This window comes from Numida meleagris, chromosome 1 (genome assembly GCF_002078875.1).
Source record: "Numida meleagris isolate 19003 breed g44 Domestic line chromosome 1, NumMel1.0, whole genome shotgun sequence".
Lineage (NCBI taxonomy): Eukaryota > Metazoa > Chordata > Aves > Galliformes > Numididae > Numida > Numida meleagris.
This window is the reverse complement of record NC_034409.1, coordinates 11008412-11028947: the sequence shown is the minus strand read 5'-3', so window position 1 is coordinate 11028947 and position 20536 is coordinate 11008412. Positions and strand designations below refer to the sequence as shown.

The window sequence follows — 20536 nt, the reverse complement described above, 5'->3', positions numbered from 1 at the left end:
TTGTAAAGGTAAAACCACACAAGCCTCACAAATGTGTCTTTCGTACCTGAAGTTCAAATCCTTGAAGGAAAACTGAGACTCAATAATCCCAGTTGTTTTCACTCGGGAGTGCAAAACATCTTGCTCACTAGGCACGTAGTCAGGCATTGCTAACCTATCCAAATCATTGAGGTAACTAAGGAGAGTAAAAAGAGATGGTGACTGGTGAATTCAAAAGGTTAATTGAACACGACATATTCACTAGTCCATTCATACTGAGCTCCTTCTAAATATTTTCCATAAATTACACACTTAAATAAAATACTATTGTTTTTTAAACAATCTTTATCCACAGTCTAGATTTTTAAAGTATTACATACATTAAATGTCATTAATTTAGTTGTATATAATAAACATCTTTCTGAGTATTGACATTCAGGAAAATCCATGTTTTCCTCAGGGATGCTAAAAATACCTTGTCAGAAAAGGAATTTTGTCCATTTGGTTTCAGCAAATGGAAATTAGCACCACAGGGGAAGGAACACTGCATCTTTGTAACAGACTGACTAGGAATATTGTAGCATGTCAAACCATTCTCTTGTAATGATATCTTTCTTCCTTCCCAAGTGAAAGAGAAGGCAGGAGAGTTTAGAGTAATTCACAGTTAGGGGCTAGTTTCCCCCTCATTAGAGGTTTGTTTGACAAGTTTACAAGAGGAGGGTTCATGACACTTAAAAATAAATATTTTGTAATCAAAAACAGACGTTTCAACTAAGCTGAGAATCCATGAGGTTAACAGTCTCACAGATCCCTGGAAAAGAGTGGATTATCTGGTTTTGTGTCCGGTATACACAGATAAAATTGGCATGAAATGAGAATCTGAATCAGATCTTTCAAGCCAGTTCTTGGCTCTCCCCCAACCTTTCTCCTTTCTCTTCCAGGGAGAAGAAACTTTCTACAAATGACTGAACAGAGTCTGCGAATCTTACTGACTGATCTAGGAAGTAATGCAAGCTGGTTTTTATTTGACAAAAGGAGAAGAAGAAGTGGTATGTGAGTAGTTTCCTGACTACTAACTTTTCTAGCTACTAACACTCAAATAACGAACTAAAATAAAAGCAAGAAACCACATACAACAGTTGAAACACTTTCAAGCTCTTTCACTGTCTCACTTGGCACCTTTCTTTCTGTAGTATGTGTCTTGTCTCTGGCAAAGAAAACACAGACTCTGTAATGTTTGTTAGACTTAATACTTTTTTTTCTTCTACAGTACAGTCTGCCCAGCATGAAATTTTGCTGTTCATCTTAACCAGAAAACTACCAAAGCAAACCTCACAGCTCATCATTCTTGTCTGCAATATTTCATATATCTGTAAGTAAAAACAAAAACAAAGCCTCCTCTTTGTTTTATAATAAATATACTTACTATAATTATTATGTTTATTATAATTATATTTATTATAAATATTTATAATATAGATTTTTTATTATAAAGATCTGGTGGTGCGTGGTCATAAAGATTCAGCTGATCCAAGTGCAATTGCAAGTTAATTATGTAATTAATAGAGCAAGAGACATCTTTAGATTCTTCCTACCACTGTAAACAGCCCCAGCAGGGCACTTCTGGCCAACTCTCCAATGGCAGAATGGAGAGCTGGCCAGTAGATTAGTCTAAATGCCTGATCTTTCCTTGTCTTAATATAGGAGTCATGAATCCTGTTCTGAGAAGCAAGTGCCTGAGCAAGTAGGAAGTGTCATATAGTTATTCAATGACATTTAAGGTCAAAATCTGTGGTCCTGATTTTGCCCTTTCCTTACCCAACACTCCTTCTTAAAACAAGATCAGTTCCAGATGAGTCCAAGGAAGAAACTCCAGCCAAATTTGATAAAAAGGGAATTTTACATTATTCACATCTCATTATTTTTTCCGATTAAAACACACAGAGAAAATACATATAAAAAAATTCATTAACATAGACTCAGAGAAGAGAACTTCAGAAAGTCAGAGTTTATAGAGTATAAATCGTTACTCTGTTGAGAAATGGGCTTTTGGTTTTAAAACAAATTAAAATGTAGTGTTAGATGGTTGATTAAACTGATCATAAGAAGCCCAGCAGCGAGGGCAAAAAGTAAGTTGGCTTTAATGGCGCAGGGCCAAAGACTGGATTTTCAAAAACGTTAGGCATGTGGGATATTAAAATATTTCAAAGAAGAGACAACACATATCCATATGCTGTTTTTAAATATAACTGTGGCAATAAATAATTATTTTGTCCTTTACAGTATTTATTGGCTCCTTTAAATACTGGTATCTGTTACTTTAGACTACCCTAATCTACCGGTCACAATGCACACACTAAAATGTTAGCTGTTAAACAGGTAATCATTCTCCTTTTTCTGCATTAGTTTTTCTATTTCAAGAAGTGTTTTTACTTTTAGTTATGATTACTGACTTGTTATAGTTTTTTAGTGCTGGTAACTGCACTACGCCTTATCAGAAGCTACAGAAAAAGAAACAGAAGATTGCTCTGCACTTCTGTCAATTATTACTGTTAAAATACAAGGCCAGAGAGAGACCTGACATAAAATAATGCCAAATCAGGCTCAAATTCACACAAACAACGTTTTCCGTGTATAGATGTCCTGCTGAAATGGTCTGAAAATATGAATACCTAAGATTTTTTTAATATATATATATATATCCCTTCTATTCTCTAAAATTGGCGAGTTATTACTAACCAGAACTCTGACCATGCTTTTTTTTTTGCCAAGTGGAAGTGGCACCTCACACCTCGGGCAGTTTCCCTGTGCAGGTGCCCTCCTCCAGCAGGAGGAGCTGCAGGAGCAGCAAAGGCTCAAGCTGCAGCTCTCATTGAACGGATCTGAGCTGGAACAGCCCTCTTCTCTAGGTCCAGGGTCAGATTTCTGCACTTCAGGACAATCATCTGACAGTTGTCTGACAATCATCGTGCAATCATCTGTGCAGTCATCTAGCTCCATAGAGGATTACTGATCACCAGCTGGATCCTGGGGAAGTCATGAAGTCTGAGCTGAGCAGCACTAGTCTCTGTTTATGCACCTGCCACCTCCTAGGTTTCAAAAAGGGAGCTGAAGCCATCAGGCATCATAGACCAAGATGGATACTGACATGCTAACAGCCCAGGGACCACCAGGGCATGCAGCCAGATTCCTTTAAAGGAAATGTATGGTTTTTGCTGGACTTATGTTTAGCTGCTTGAAATCTTGAATGTATTAAAGTACAACTTTAGGTAAAACCTAGGCTGTTTCAGTTCACTTTTTCCTCCATTTGGTCAATACTAGAATTACCTAGAGGCAATAGACATTTTTAAAAACAAAAAGTTAAGAAGACTCACATCATTGAGTTATTTGGTTTTGCTTGCTTTCCTCAGTTGAATGTCTCTGATACACTATTAACAAATCAGCAAAAGCCTCATTCTTTCTCAGGTTAATAAGCAATCATTTTCATAGATTACTATACACTTGTGGAAGAGTTCTAAGTGCAAGGATCCTGTGCTGTTGCACTAATAGCTAGATGCCCAGCACGTGCAGGTTGTGTCACTTACTAGGCTGCTGAGTCGTTGAGCTCATACTCTGATGCCCTTGCAAAGCATGCCTGGATCCCACCGTCTTTCCACAGTTGTTTGATGAGTTCAACCAGCTCAGAAGACATGTCGCCATCATGCAGATTTGTTTCCATGTCACAGAGTTTCTTTTCATCTTCCTAAGAAGAAATTTCAGTAAATATTCTGCAAACATACTGTACCCTCCTTCGGGATATGCTTGGTTTACAGTGAATTGCAGTGTCGGGGAAATTTCTCATTTTCATAGTATTTTCCATGTAGCTGTACTCACCTGTGCATGCAAACATCCTTTTACAAGCTCGCTTTACATTAGGTAGTGAAAAAGTTAGACTCAAATTGGGATACGGAGTTTTTTGCTTTTTACTGTTTTCTTTTATTCATACAAGGGCTCAATTTCATCTCTCTGTAGGTGTTCACAAAAGGTCCAACTTTAAAGGAAGGCTTTTCTTTTTAAGACAGAATAGCAAATTATCTAAAACTAAATGTAAAAGGGTAAGCATATTAAGACTATACTAGGGCAGAAATATATAGTTAATGTAATTATGAATATATTTGGGAGAAAGAATTTCTAGTTCTAATACAGAATGAGAAAGGAGGCAAAGGAAATATAAATAGTGAATGCCTTTTTTATTTGTTTTGTTTTGTTTGTTTGATGGATTTATTTTTTTTCTCCCTAGGAGAAGAAGAAACCTGAAAAATTCCAAATATTTTATATATGTATTCTCTAAACTCTTCCTTTTGCCAAGTCATTCCAAAAAGTCTTCAAGTAATCTGTTACATTACAAATATTTCTTTTCAGTAGTTAATGACATAGTAATGCACTATAAATAAAAAAAAGTATGATTAAAATAGGGTCAAGCAGTGGGCAATTATAGAGCGTAATTCCTTCCCAGCCATAAATTAGACAACTGAAGCAACTTGCAGTCAACAGCTGCAAAAGTAGAAATGAATTCTGACAGACCCTATTTTGTCAGGGAGTGTGTTCTATTCAAAAGTGGAAAACATCTTCTCAATAATTTATAAGAAATTATTTTAGGAATGTGATGTATTTTTTACATTTCACTAGAAATTGCAGTTTGTAGAAATGTTGTGAAAACCAGAGACTGATCAAAAGAAAAAGATAGAAGGTTTTGTAAAATATTGGTGAAATTAAGTTAACATGCAGATGTATGGTGGAAAAATAGAAACTTAGTTTTGTTTAAAAGAAAAAAAGAGAACAGTACAATTGTCCTTGTACTTTCAAAAACCCCACAAACAAACAGCTCCATTCTGCAGCTGCATTCTGCAGCCCCATCCTACAGGTCAGTGCTGTGGTCAGCAGTCCTGACTCATCACTTCTTCTGTATGCAAACTCATTTGTCTTCAGGGCTGCTGTCTGGAGTGCACACATGTTCAGTTTCAAGATGACAATTGGCAAGTTCTCACAGTGATGATATCACATATCATTTAATGTTTACAACTGTTCTCCTGCAATGCTGGAACTGTTGGTTGAGTAGTGTATAATGAGAAGCCTTGAGCTCATTGGTTATTATGCAAAAGGTGGCAACCATGGATTTTGTTTCTTACGTCAAAAAGGAAGATAGCAGCAGACAGAGTTTATCATACCTCTGGTTTATATAATGTTTTGTTTGTCTCTGCTACTTAGACAATATGATTTAAATTCAAAAATAGATTGCAATGGGGGAAAAAAAAAACAAGGCAAAACAAAGAAATGAAGCAAACAAAAACCCTGAGAAAACAAATTAAAAAAATAAGCAAAAAAATAACCAAGCCTCTCTCCCCAGATCAGGTGCTGTTCAAAACTGCTTGTTTAGGCACTTTCAGTATCACAGAGTGGTTTTTACAGGCAGTCCTGGAACATGGTAACTCACTGCTTTCAGGGCTCAAGATAAGCTCAGTCAGTGCCTAAATGGCTTTAGTCAGATAATTCTGGACCAGAACTCAGCAAGAACGAAGTCCAGCTGAAGTCAAGCTTTATATGTAAACAGTTCAAACTTATGTATGTGTAACAATTTTACAGAAAAAGCAAGCTAGCTTTGTGTTTGGAAGATGGGGTAATGTTCAGAAAATGTGACTGAAATTTCCAGAGTCTTAAAGCTTAAAGCCAGATTGCTCTTCTGTGATTCTGGGGGAAAAGAAACAAGGCACTGCAAATGCTTTATACAAGTGTAGTTGACTGGAGGCCTATCCTGCCAGTGTCACTGAAAATAAGGGTGGACTTACTGTGCTGTAAGTGATAAACAGACAATATCTGTACTTTCTGCATTTGTTTTGTATGATGTTCAGAAATGAACTGTGCCTATTTAACAAAAATAAATAAATAAATAAATAAATAAAATCAATGATTGGTTCTCCAATCTGTGAAATCCCTTGGAAATAGTTGCTATGAAACTGGCATCGAGTTTTTGGAAGACGCTTTATAGGATCTGCTTGCAGTGATTCTTCTAACTTCAATTTTGGTAAAGTAAATGCATGCATAAGAAAAAAAAGTTGTATATCTCTTTTCACAGCAATGACTATAGGTATTAGTGAAACTAGCTTTGGGCTTCCTTTCATGTTTTAATTTTCTTCTTGAAAACTGAATCTTTATATTGCTGCTTACAATGTGGATCGCAGTAGTCTCCTACGAGCAGCTGATACTTGATATATGTTCATTTCTGAGAAGCTGCTCCATGGTCAACTCATGAAACAATGACTTCTCCATAAATGAACAAGTAATTCCGGGAAATTCTCAACTTGGACACTGGACAAAAAGCTTTCTAGTTTAATAATAAATAGTTAATATCTGTAACTAGCTATTTTTTTTTCATGAAAAGAAAATCCTAGAAAAAGAGGATGAAGTAAGGAAGGCCCAGCCAACCCTAAGGACACTGACCAAGCACTTGTCTATTATGGAACTAAAGTGTAAATTCAAAACTTTCTCCTGTTTTTCAGTCACTTATGCTTTGATGTAGTTTAGACACTTTGTCTTTGAACAGCCAGCATGGATTTACCAAGAGCAAATTTCATGTAACTAACTTTGCCTTCTACAGTGAAATTTAGTTTGTGAAGAAGAGAAGCAGAGGATGTTGCGTGTATTGGTTTTAGTGAGGCCTTTGACATCTTTGCTCACAATGCTCTTATAACCACATTGAACTGAAGAAATGATCAAGAATGGTGTTGGAAAATTTATTAGATTTAGGGCTCAAATAATGGTGATCAGCAGTACCAAGTCTGACTTACAACTTCTCTGGACAAACTATTCCAGTGCCTAACCACCCTCTGAGTAAAGAATATCCTCCTAATATCTAATCTAAATCTCTCTTTCAGTTTAAAACCATCCCCACTTGTCCTTTCAGTGTAAAATGGTGTAAAAAGTCATTCCACCTCCTGTTTATAAGCCCCCTTTAAGTACTGGAAGGCCACCATGAGGACTCCCCAGAGCCTTCTTTTCTCCAAGCTGAACAAGCCCTGATCCCTCAACCTTTCTTCATATGTGTTCCAGCCCTCTGATCATCTTTCTGGTTCTCCTCTGGACTCACTTCAACAACTCCACATCTTTCTTGAGCTGGGGACCTCAGGCCTGGATGCACTACTCCAGATGGGGCCTCACAAGGGCAGAGCAGAGGACAATCACTTCCTTTGCCCTGCTGGCCACCTCTTAGTTGATTCAGCCCAGGATACAGTTGGCCTTCTGTGCTGCATGTACACACTGCTGGCTTATGTCCGGCCTTTTGTCCACCAGGAGCCCCGAGGCCTTCTCCACATGGCTGCTCTCAAGTTCTTCTCAGTCTGCACACATATCTGGGATTATCCTGACCTAAGTTCCCTCTTTATTAAGGGCCTAGATGGTGGGATGGAATGCACTCTCAGAAAGTTTGCAGAGAATACAAAACTGGAGGCAGTAGACATAATGGAGCACGAAGCAGACAGGAAACATGAACTGAGAGGAACCATTTGAAATCCAGCAAAACTGGTCAAATTCTAGAGCAGGGGCCCAGAGAGGCTGCCATGTGAGACCCTCATCCTCAAAGATACTGAAAACCCATCCAGAAAGACACTGAATAGCCTAATCTACTTAGTACTCATTTTTGCAGAAAGGAACAGAGTGACGTAAGAAGGTCATGTCCAGCCTCAATTTTTCAATAGTTTTATGGTTCCTGTGGCTTAAAAATTAATTTGTTATGTTGTATTCCCTACATTTGTATTTTATAGATCATAGAATCATAGAATGGTTTGAGTTGGAAGGGACCTCAAGGATCATTGAATTCCACCCCCCCTGCCACAGGCAGGGTTGCCAGCTGCTAGATCAAGTACTAGATTAGATTGCCCAGGGCCCCATCCAGCTTGGCCTTGAACACCTCCAGGAATGGGGCATCCACAACCTCTCTGGACAACCTGCTCGAGCACCTCACCACTCTCTCAGTAAAAAAACTTCCCTGACTTCTAATCTAAATCTCCCTTCCTTTAGCTTAAAACCATTCTGCCTTGTCCTATCACTAGCTACCTGTGTAAAAAGTTCCCTGATGTTTATAAACTCCCTTTAAATATTGGAAGGCTGCAATGAGTTCTCCCTGCAGCCTTCTCTTTTCCAGGCTGAACAAGGCCAGTTCCTTCAGCCTATCTTCGTAGGGGAGGTGCTCCAGCCTTTGGATCATCTTCATGGCCCTCCTCTAGAGCTTCTTCAAAAGCCCCACATCCTTCCTGTGATTGAGGCCCCAGACTTGGATATAGTACTCCATCTGGGGCCTCACAAGGGCAGAATAGAGGGGGACAGTCACCTCCCCCACACTGCTGGTTACCCCTCTTCTGATGGAATGCAGGATACCATTGGCCTTCAGGGCTGCAAGTGGGAAAAATGATGAGTGAACATGTATGAACTTCTCAGAAAGTTTGGAAGAAATAGAGAAATAGGCTGAATTATGGAGTACAGAGAGAACTTATCTCAAGTATAGACTTCAAGTGTAAGTTTTATAGGGTTCAGCTGACTTAGGCCATGTAGACTGGCAGATGTATCCTCATGCAGTGTCTATTACATGTATTTATTAGAATTGAGACTGGGCCATAATGAAGCATATTCACATGAGCCTATATTCTGTATACTGGTTTGGGGTACTTTTACACTGTTTGCATGATTTGTGGACATGAACTCTTAAAAAAATACAAGAAAAAGAATTTTTTTTTAATTTTGTCAAATGACTGTATGTCCATTAGTAACCTCTGAATCATTTGTTTATCAGTTTTTAGGTCAAACTACCATATGTCATTGTAATGAGATACGGGCTTCTGGAACAAGGAGAGCTCCTTTCAGATAAGCAGATGTAATTCTTTCTAAGATGAATCTCTAGGGAATGTGCAGAATTTTCTGAAATTGGAACCAATTGATATTCTGACAGACCTCTGATAAATTCTCAGCAAGATCTGAATTACAAACATCATACTAATCATTGCACTAAGAATAAAGGTAAGTGTTTTCCTTTTAGTGCTTTCCCTGAAAATTCTTCAAGATTGACAGAAGATTGCAGGTCTTCTTACTGTAAATAAGTAGGCATTGTCAGTTTACTTGTCAAAAGCAGCCCAAAGTTTTCTGATTTGGAACATACATACTGAACATAAGTATGGTATTGCTAGCCTTTGCTCTAGGGCACAAAAGAGGGAATTGAGTTTCCGCATTTTTTTTGCCTCCCTAAACAAACTTCTGATCAAAACTACTTCCTGATGACTTCATGAATCTTATTTAAAGTCTCTTGATAAAGTCCACAAGGTGCTGAAATCAGTGCTACAAGCTCCTTTAAAGAGGTTGGACAATCTGGAATGCATGTTCTTGTGTATAGGACTGCAAACCACACCAGGAAAGTCAAACTTCACTTCCCTGCAGTGTCAATGTGTGGTGTTGCTTCTGTACACTGTGAGGTCTCTGCCCCAGGAGCATGACAGAAGTATTCCCAACAGGTCTAGATGACATTTCCTGACTTGGTTGAGCCCAAGATTTTATTCTTAAAAGGGAAATATTTATCACATTTCCCAGCATCAATAAATAAGTGCCTAAGTAGGCCAAGAAAAGGTTCTTTTTTTCTTTCTTATGTATTTTAACATAAGGACATCCTGTTGAATTCATAACACAAACAGTACTTAGTTTTCACTACCATAAAGCAAATACTGAACTCTCTTGCTTTCCTGTTATATTACAATAAAACGAATAATGAACTATTTTGCTTCATTCTATTAGAATCTACTGTTACTTTCAAAATAATGTATTTTAATGCCTACTTAAAGAGAAAGCTGTATACTCACAGTTCTAGCTGGGTTTTCGTAACTGATCCCTAACTTAGTCATTGCTTTCACGATAGACAGTATAGACTGCACTGTGTTACTGTAAATGATAGGTCTGAACTCCATGCGTTCTTGGTATGTGAAACCATCTTTATGGATGATCCTGGAGTGAAAACAAACAAACAAAAATTGTACAGGTTGCATTAAAAAGGAAAAACGAGAAAGGTTGGATCAGATATTTTTTTTTTGTTCTGTATGAAAAAGAACTGAATCCATCTGGCTCATGGAGAAGCATTAATTAAAGGTTAATCTGCCTATTCTGGTGGAATGGGTTAACAGTGGTTTCTGTAATGACACAAAGCTAGGTTTTGACTTCCCAATTTTAGTGAATAATGCTGTATGTCTCCAGTACAGATCCCCAGCCCATTCCTGTGGATTCAAAGCAAGATGCATAGCTGGACTTAGATCTCAAATATTTTCCTATTAGAATTTGCAGTATTAGACTTGGGCTCTCACATTGCTTGTTTAGTCACTATTGTTTTTAACCCAAATCTTATCTGAGGGGGAAAAAATGTAATTACATTTCTGCACTGCAAGATATTTTCTCAAGAAAAAAAAATATATGCTTCTTTGTACATTGATTACAACTTCCAGTTCATGAAATAATATTATTATTTATAATAATATCTTTGGGAAGATGGGCATTATTCAAGAGTATTTGCCCTATATTGTAAAGGTTAAGGAACTTTAACTGTCAAATTCAATTTATATGATTCTGAGAGAGAAATTGTAATTTCATAATCTTCCCTAACTGAACAATGGTGTGGGGTTAAAATTCTCCAAAATCAGTGTGCAAATTGTGCCTTGATGGAAAAAAAAAAGACAATTTTCCACTAGTTGTGTAAAGGATACAACCTTCATTTGTTTTGGTGTAGTGTACTCTCAATGATCAGACAGCAAGCTCTTTTGCCTGCTGCTAGATTGTTCTTCCTCACCAAAGGTGTTCAGAGATGAAGGCCAGGTTATCAAATGACCATTTTCTTTCCTCCTTTCTTGCCAGAGATACAGACTTAGCATGCCTATACAAGCAGGAAGGGGTGATGTGAAAGGATCTGACAGTCTAGCCCAGAACGACTACAGGTGTGTGCCTTGGGGACACTTTCCCTGCAAGGGGAAAGGTCAGTGCTGTCAGAAAGTAGTTCACTTGCACACGCACATTCCAGATCACAATTGAATGTTCAGGAATCTTAACTAGTCATGTATGTAATGGAATTCAAAAGTTCCATATTTGCATTTATAGCACTGTAGGAGACACTGGTTTCTCTGCTTCCCCAACCACTTTTTGCACGGGCAAATCTATATACCTTATTTTGAAGCCTTTTTATTTTGAATGTTTTTTTTCTCTATGAATTCACATGAATCTGCAAGATTCAAGGGAATCTCACTGTGCTTTTGCCAGCACATGAGTTGTCCATATACCCCAGTGTCAACATGGTGATTTGAATGACATAGGAAGTCTCACTGGGAGGAAAGATTTATTCACTTGGAGCTGAATGGTGGTGCAGTGAAATGGGGGTGGCCTAAGCCACAGCCTGTGTACAAAGCACCATGTAGCCCAGAGCTCCCCACTGCTGTAGGTGGCCTCCTTTAATGGGCTAGATCACCTTAAAATCAAAATTATTTGAACTCTCATTGAACAGCCATCACAAAATATGGAATGCTGTATTTAAGCAAACTTTCCCCGCCTTTCCACTTGCTACCTGTGAAAGCAGGTACTTTTCTATAACAAAATACAAAGCAGCTGAAAACTCATGAAGCACATGAGCTTGGTTTGACTGCTTTCAGCCTCTCACAGTAGCACCCTGAACAGGATGTGTGGGGAAGATGAGTGTTTTGCCTGCGGCTGCAAAAATCCAGGATAAGAGTGAAGGCAAGACCTTGATGCAGTCCCCAAATGACTATTTTATATGTTGTTTTCATGCTTTCCTTTGAAGAACAAAGAGAGGAAGAACATGTAAGATCCTGAAATAAAACAAGAATATGTAATTACAGAACAAAAACTTGTTTTCGCTCAAGGCTTTTTATGTGCTATTTTTTTTTCAATGTATATATATTTATGTCCTCTGGCAGAAGATATGTTAGCCAGCCTGTTAAATCAGTAGTGAATTTTGCTGTATTTATTAAACATCCATCATTCTTTAGAAAGGATTTTAAAACAAGGTGACATCTTGTATAGCCAAAAGGAGCTTTCTATTGAACGGAAAATCTTCCTTGAAAAAAATAAACAACCTATAAAAAATGCATTGAGGATGCTGAATCTGTGAAGTGTTTTGCTAGTCATAATATCTAGATTATGTTCCTATGGGACATAGAATTCTTAGATTTCAATCTCCACATTTATTATTTTTTCTTCACACAAGGTGGGTTTCTTACCAGATAGGTGGCATTGGTTCAGTCTCAACAGGCTTGATGAATTACCAGATATTTTGTTTCCTGCTTTTTGTTTACTGGACTGTTATAATTCTGAGTCTTACAAAGTATATTTGCACTGTAAATTCAAGGCAAAGCGCAGAAATACTCAATTTGGTTTTAAAAAAGCTATCTCACACATTGGAAATGAGAGAGTCAGAAATGAGGAGCTCCAGAAAAGCATTTTTATTTCTCTTTTTAGTTTTGTTTCATAACCATCCCAGATTTTTTAGGGCCTTGTAACATATTTATATTTGGAGCATCAGAAGATACTGTGCAAAGCTAAGTGAAATGATTTAACTTTGATTGAAATCTTCACTCTGGAAAGAATAATGATTACGAATTAGAAAATTATATGAATCAGAGTAAAATAAACCTGATTTTAGTGCAAATTTGTTTTTTCAGAAATTACTTCCTTTGCAAGCACTTAGCAGTCTTCTCTGGAAAATGTCATACTTCACCAAAAAATCGACTTATTTAAAACTGGAAATTTTCCCTTTTTAGAAAAAAAAATGTTTATGACAGAAAGTTGACATTTTGTGTGAAAAGTGATAATTTTCATCAACATTTTTCTTGAAAAATAGCTCATATTTTTGCTCAGGTTGGCAGCTCATACATGCACAAATCTTTAAGATAACTTAGCTTTGTTATTTTCTGCCCTCTTTTTGAAGCTGTTTAGGGTTTTCTGCTTTATTAAAGTGTTCGATTCAGAGGAACATCTTCAATCCTCTCCTACTCCGTGAATTTTTCAGCCCAATATGTTTCAATGGTTTTTTGCATAGTGAGTGTTTCCTAACTGCAACTCTAAACAAAAATGAAGTTATCCACCACTGAACTGGAACAAAAAGTAATTAGGAAACTATTGGATGCATGGTCTTAAATCAGTACAATTAGAAAATGAGGTGCTTAAATAGTAGCAAATTGGTTTTATGATATGACATTTTTTACTTCACTTTTAAAAATATGTTGGGGAAGATATTAAACATTGAGGAAAACAAAGTATTTAGGAAAACTTAAAGTGGAAACAATATTTCTGCTTTAGAAAAACATTTTTTTTTCTTACACAGGAAGAGAGTGGGGCCATGATTTAATAGTTACACTGTGTATGTAATTTTTTTTCTGTACAAGGGCTGCTAGGAAAGTAATACCTCCTATTTTATGATGTTGACTCATGATGTCAGAGGCAAATTTTGGTGGTACAGCAGTAGAGGTTGAATCTTTCCACCAATATTCGTATTTGCAGTGTTTTGCGCTGTGACAGATGGCAGCAGAGGGGCACTCTGACAAAATGGCATCTGACATGGAAGCGTATATGAAGCAAAGGTGTGGAACTGAATTCCTTCATGCGGAAAAAATAGCCCTCATTGACATTCATTGACACTTGCTGAACATTTGTGGAGAAATAACACTATTGACATCAGTCTGTGTGGCGTCATGTACAAGTTGAACAAATATCAACAACAGATATTCTTTTGGTAGATTTATGCAGTCACAAGATTTTTTATACCAGATAATCCAACTTTGAACCGGGATTTCTGTATTTGAGTTTGTACAGTCTGTTTTCCTCCCTTTTGGTTACTGTATGATTACCCTGTCATTACTAAAAGCAGTGCTCTCAACTGTTCTTATTCCTGCTAGATAGTGGGTAGCAGCTCACTGTATGGGTTGACAACTAAATATTTACTCATATGAACTGTGAAAGAACTGAGAACAATCATTCTGGCCATTGGCAGGATCAGGAATAATAACATGGAAACCAACAGTGTTCTACAGAATTCAGTTTGGAAAAACTATGACTTAGCACTATTTTTATATAATGTGAATACTTCAGTATTTTCACTTGCAATACAGTGAAATCAAATGAAATTAATAAGGACTAAATTAAAATTGAACAAAAGGAGACGATTGACATCATGTGAAATTAAACTGTGGAACTACTTGCTATTGAATATTGCAGATGTTTACATTGGTTCAAAAGAGATTCAGGAGAAACTGGACGTGAAGTAACTGAGAGCTTTCAAACACAATGATACCATCTCTGGTTCTGCTTCAGGATGCTGCCTGACTCAGATCACCAGATACTGGCATGGTATTCAGTGAAAGTATTACAGTGTGCTTCCATGTTTGGTTTGATAATCTTCTGGAAACATCCTCCAGTAATACTGGAGGAGACAGGATACGAGGTTAGGTGGATCTGTTGTGGACTGTTGTCTTATATCTCTATGATCTCACCACAGTGTTGTAACTCCTACCAAAGACAATTCTGAAGCTTCCCTGCTCTTCAGCAAGAAGATGTGCATGATTTGGGCAGATAGATTTGATTACCAATCCAGCTGTGTGTCTTAGTCACTTTCTCTTTATGTCGCTGAATGAGAACTTGATTTTAATGATGTTTCCTTGCATATTATTCAAATAAGCGTTAATATTGTATTAAGGCATTAGCTAGATAACTTATGCTACAAATACCAAATTCAACAACTGATATGAATATTCATGTACTTACTTCATTTGCTTTACAATAGTGCTCTTTCCTGACTCTCCAGCACCTGCAGATGGGGAATATTAAGAAGATATGATTGATACATAAATGAGTAGCAAGTATTAAAAATACCACTCTAGAACAGAATTTTATGTCTATGAACATACAGATGTTCCAGATCCCCATTTCATTAACTATAACTATAACCCTCTCCAGTGATTAAAAATGATGAAATCGTGGAGAAAGTACTAATTCTGAAAAAGTAAAGGAATATTTGAAAAGAAAGGAACATGCAGTCATTTAAGACAAAAAAATAGTCTCTTCAATCATTAAAGAAGTAAGATAAGGATTGTATTTTGATTTCATCCCCATCAGCTGGGTATATGGGCAAAAAGAAATGGAAAAAGCTACAGCTCCTGACAGTGTGTCATTCATTACATGATATGCAGCTTCTCATCTAATGTGTTTCATGACTTTATAAGCCAAACCCTCTAGTGTGTTTAAACAACTGGAAAAGTGAAGTATCTGTGCGGTCTATGTCATGGTGTAGAGGAAGCACATGAGCAAATGTCTTGAGACTGCAACATTGTCTCTATCCCATGTTCTAATGCTGCAAGGGGGAAACCTACAGAGCCATGTAGCAGATACAGCTTGGGAATGATTCCACAGTAAAACTCCACTGTTGTCGGGGAAATGCAGGCACTTGGTTGCACAGCCATTTTTCAGAAGGGGGACTAACTTTTGGTTAGATTATTCTGATTAATTTGGCCTTCCCATCTCATGCAGAGTTAGTAAGCACAAGAGAAACCTTTCCATTGGAAATCAGTGTGAGTTCAACTGATTTTAATATCTGTCAGTGAAATGGGTGAAGAACACCACACCTGCCAAACAAGAGCTAGATTTTAAAAGCACATGAAGAGAGGATTTAATTTTGCACATGACTCCTTCAGACAGGATTCATAATTGCTCTCCTTTTTGCAAGTAATCATTTACCTCATTGGACAGTGTTGAATACATTTGACAAATACCTGAGGCATAGCAGCTGTAATTAGGGACTCCTCAATGAATGGAACAAATGAGTTACAGATTTCCCAAACAGATTTTGTAAATCTAGTAACATTTAAATCACAGAGATTAATTTAATTAATTTACTCAAGACAGGAAACCATATGCAAAACATTTTCTAATGCCCACAATGGGAACAGCAGAAAGTGTGAGAGAAAAACACCAAGCCTATGCAAAATGATCTGATGCTGCCATCTGCCACAATTTGAACAAAATGCAAATTTGCTATAGATAATTTTTTATCTCTTCAATTACACTCTGAAGAACTTAGTAAAATCCTATCAGTGAGACAGCATTTGCTGCACTTTCTGTAGAGAAACAAGTGAGCAGTTCTAGGAATTCCTACACTCATCTCATGGAAAGATGTCACGAAGTATAATGTAGAAAAGAAGCTCTCTTCCGGATCTGGAAGACAAGTTTAAAATAGAGTAGGCAGCATAATTTATATCTTATGGAAGCAATTCTCTACCTCTGTTCATCTCTAATTTCATAGAAACAGAGAGTCATAGTATGGTTGGGATTGGAAAGGACCTTTAAGAGCATCTAGTTGCAAGGCCCCTGCTATAGGCAGGGACACTTCCCTCCAGGTTGCTCACAACCCCATCCTGCCTGGCCTTGAATGCTTCCAGGGAGGGGACGCCCACAACCTCACTGCACAACCTGTTTCAGTGTCTCACCACCCTCACAGTAAATAATTTCTTCCTAAAATCTAGTCTAAATCTGCCTTCTTCCAATTTAAAACAATTTCCCCTCGTCCTGTCGCTACATGGCCTTATAAAAAGTCCCTCCCTAGCTTTCCTGTAGTCTCCCTTCAGGTACTGGAAAGCATCTATAAGGTCCGCCTGGAGCCTTCTCTTCTCCAGACTGAACAACCCCAGCTCTCTCAGCCTGTCCTTGTAGGGGAGGTGCTCCAGCTCTCTGAAATAACAAATGACTCACAGGCATCGGCTTTGCTCTGGAGTATTCTTTAGCTGTAGCAGCATTTGTACCCCAGGAGATGGGTCAGAAACAATTTACTTTGCACCTGCTTCCTCTCTTCCTTCCCCTTCCTGTACAGCTCGCTCCTCAGGATGGGAGAGAAGGGCCAGAGCTGGATTTCCAACCACTGCAGGATCTTCTCCTCATGCAAACGACAGCAAAGGCATTGTGGTAGCCCTTGCAAGACTTCAGGGGAAGCATAGGGTAGCTTTCCTTTAGGTTGCAGTGTAGAGGGAAATTGTAATCTAGCCCAAATTTTCTACATAAAATATTAGAGCTTAGGCTGAAGTCAGTCTTGTCTTAAAGCTTGTTTAAGTTTATTTAATTAATATTTAATATAGTTTAATTGGCTTTTGAATAACTCTGAAGATTTATAGCTCTGCCTGACAGGAACCACCAATAACATGCCATAGCCTGTATTTTGCATTTCACATACTTCTAGTTGTTTCCAAATTTACCTTTGATTTCTATATCTCTATTTGCTTGCCAGGTTTCCTTGGGACGGATAAAAATACAGAAAATTAGGGCACAGATATCTCAAGCAGTGCCTGAAATTCTGGCTCTTGGGAGCCAAAAGATATTCACTGTGCCCCGGGGTGTGCTACATCCACCTTCAGCACTGTTCCTGACAATTAGCAGTCTGGCAGCCGGTAACTGCCTCTCTTCTTGGCTGGGATGTTTGGAACTTGATCTCCCAAGTCAGATGCTGATTTGTGCTTCTGGACTCACTGAGGCTTCAGGGAAGACTCAAAAAGAAGTGCATTGTGGTATGAATGAAAGCATGGAGCTGCTGCAGAACCTCTCCCAGCAGCATGACATGAATTTTTCCTCTGCTCTGGGAAGGCTCAGCCTCTACAGTGCAGACCAGAAAAGTATATAGATAGAGCAGGAACAGAGAAAAAAACTGGAAGTGCCTTGAAAGTCAGGGATATTTGCTTGAATTCAAAGTAGAGCCGAAACCAAGACCTCAGCTGCATCTTGACTACACTACTTTCCTAAGCAGAATTTCACGGAATCACAGTCTGATTGAGGTGTGAAGGACCTCTGGGTCGATCTGCTCCAGCCTCTGCCCAAGCAGGAGCACCCAGAGCAGGGTGCCTAGGGCCATGTCCTGGAGGCTTTTGGAGATCTCCAAGGAGATGACTCCACAGCCTCTGGGCAGCTGTGGCAGTGCTCTGTCACCTGCACAGTAATGAAGTACTTCCTGGTGTTCAGATAGAATGTTCTTTGTTACTGTTTGTGCCCATTGTCTCTTGTCCTGCCACTGGGCACCTCTGAAAAGAGCCTGGCTCTGTCCTCTTTGCCCCCTCCCTTCAGATATGTATGGACATGGATGAGATCCCTCTGAATCTCCTCCAGGCTGCGCAGTCCTAGCTAGCTTCCTCAGCCTTTTCTCACAGGAGAGATTCTCCAGTCCCTTTGTCATCCTAGTGGCCCTACACTGCATTCTTTCCAGTATGCCCATGTCCCTCTTATACTGGAAAGCCTAGAACTGGACACAGCACCAATGTTGAATAGAGGGGAAGCATCACCAGCCTCGGCCTGCTGCCAATACCCTGCCTAACAAAGTCCAGGATATGGTTAGCCTTCTTAGCAGCAAGGGTGCACTGCTGGCTCATGTTCAACTTGAACACTCCAGGTCCTTTTCTGGAGAGCTGGTTTCCATCTGACGTCCCCAGCATGTCCTGATGCCTGAAGTTGTTTCTCCCCAGATGCAGGACTTTACACTTCTTGTTCATGAACTTTGTGAGGTTCCTATCAACACATTTATTCACCATGTCAAGGTCCCTCTGGATGATAGTACAACCCTCCAGCATATCAGCCACTCCTCTTGTTTTTTGTGTCATAAAAAAAATTTGCTGAGGGTACACTCTGTGCCATTGTGCAGATCATTAATGACTATGCTAAGGTTTGTTTGAATACTTGTGGATACCATGGAGAGTACAAATCCCTTTCAAGATTAACATCTGTTGAGCTGTTAAATAAGTATTTTAAAATATATTACGCTTCTTTTCTGTCTTGAAAGAAACAGCCGTTATCTCTTTACAGTTATTATTTATGTGATAACAAAGGTTTGATTTAGGAAATTTTCCAGAAGGAAAGGTAAGAAAATAAAAAGCACTACGGCCTGAATATTATGTACGAAATTTGTCACAAAAGCCACTGAATTTCATGTAAAATGGCAAAAAAACGGGGAAAAAAAATCCTTGATTAAGATCAGAACATGTCTCACCTCTGCCTGAGCCTTGTCTGTGGTGCTTAGAGCTCTGAAAATTATATCTTTCTGGTCCTCTTACCAAACTGAGCAAATTTCTCCACTGGAGAAACAAACTGGAAAAGAGATCTAAGTTATTCATTAGCCCTCTTCTCTCTTGAGGGAATGAAGTCCTTAAATGTCTTCCCCACTTATCCCAAAAAAGCAAAAATAAATAAACCAGTGTCTTCCAGTCAACAAGATTATTGTTCTCGAAGTCTTTGCTTTCAGAAAAGATACTCATAGCAGTAATTTTAACCTGTCCTCAGAACTATGGTAACTGAGAAGGATTTGTTTCATTTTAACTGCCTACACTGTGAAACTCTGTGTTCAAACTCACTATTGGAGACCTCTGATATTCAATTGAGACAAATATTTGTTTCTAAAACTAAAAAAAAAAAATCACTTGAATTTTTTTCACCCTGAGATAGATTAAATACTCTGAAAACCAGTATTTCAAAGTGAGATGGGAGTGACCAGCACTCACCACTGGAAACTACCTTGGACTAATAAACTTCAAAGTTGTAATCAACTTCAACGTTGTAATCGTTATCTAAACTACAAGTGAGCTCTTATTTCTGTGAAATGTTGCTGTTGATATCTGATACTGAGTACCAGCTGTTGTGGCGTGCTTTACGCTTTACACACAAATTACAGGCTGGCCTACAAAGTACGTAAACTTCACGCAATGTGGAACAAGGCTTGATCATATCTGTTTCCTGATACAAAAGAAGTAAAACTTTAATCTTAGAGTTCTGATATGATTTTTGAAGTATAAATATGCAGAGAGTAAATTTCTGTCAAGGATGGCCTTGATAGCACAGTAGCATTTAGCACAGAGGGCTTAGCCCTCCTGGATCCTAGGCAGCTTCTCAAGAACATGAGAAATGGACGTTGTATTTCTTTTGCTTCCTCTCCCTGTGTGTGTTTTATAAACAGCAAATTATCAGCTCTGTATAGAGAATGTTTTTGCTGAGATCATGGAATGTGCTATAAACAAATGTATTGTCTTTAGTTTTTGTTTGTCATTTAATTTGTATAAAATGACATAAAACAAGCTCTCAGCCTGCTCATGGCTGTTTCTCAGAGGCAGTTCTTTGCAATCTATCCCCATCTTAACACAGAGGGCAACTCCCCCACCTCTCCTGCCCTGCCTATCCCTTCTAAAAATCTTGTAGACCTCAGTATTCCAGTTATGTCATTTGTCCCACCACGTTTCCATGATAGCAATTAGGTCACAGTTTTCTAATTGGCAACACGATTTCCATCTCCTCTTGCTTATTTCCCATGCTGTGTGCATTACTGTAGAGGCACTTCAGCTGGGCTATTCATCATCAAATCTAGCTTAAAGCTCTAGTGATAAGGCCAGATAGCTTGCTGCCCATTTCACCAGTTGGCTATAGAAAAAATTGATGTGGTGCCTCTTATACACATTGCTTCAGCAGCTGTTCAACAGAA

At 38.4% G+C, this 20536-nt stretch overlaps 1 protein-coding gene and 1 long non-coding RNA gene across 3 annotated transcripts in view; one reads left to right on the top strand and one right to left on the bottom strand.

Annotated features, from left to right (window-relative positions):
* LOC110392430 overlaps positions 1-5923 on the top strand; it is a 37409-nt gene extending 31486 nt beyond the window's left edge. Inside the window, exons 1-4 of one of the 2 annotated variants that reach the window (XR_002434358.1) lie at positions 761-824; positions 921-1028; positions 1250-1351; positions 2752-5923. This is a non-coding gene — a long non-coding RNA (uncharacterized LOC110392430). Of the gene's footprint in view, positions 1-760; positions 825-920; positions 1029-1249; positions 1352-2751 lie in introns of those variants that run through there. The other variant, XR_002434357.1, reaches the window with a different exon arrangement.
* Positions 1-20536, bottom strand: part of GNAT3 (G protein subunit alpha transducin 3) — a 28801-nt gene that overhangs the window by 5858 nt on the left and 2407 nt on the right. The window contains exons 2-5 of the mRNA XM_021384673.1: positions 14806-14848; positions 9855-9996; positions 3564-3721; positions 47-175 (exon numbers count right to left, since the gene is read on the bottom strand). Coding sequence (XP_021240348.1) covers positions 47-175; positions 3564-3721; positions 9855-9996; positions 14806-14848 — 472 coding nt within the window. The remainder of the gene's footprint in view (positions 1-46; positions 176-3563; positions 3722-9854; positions 9997-14805; positions 14849-20536) is intronic.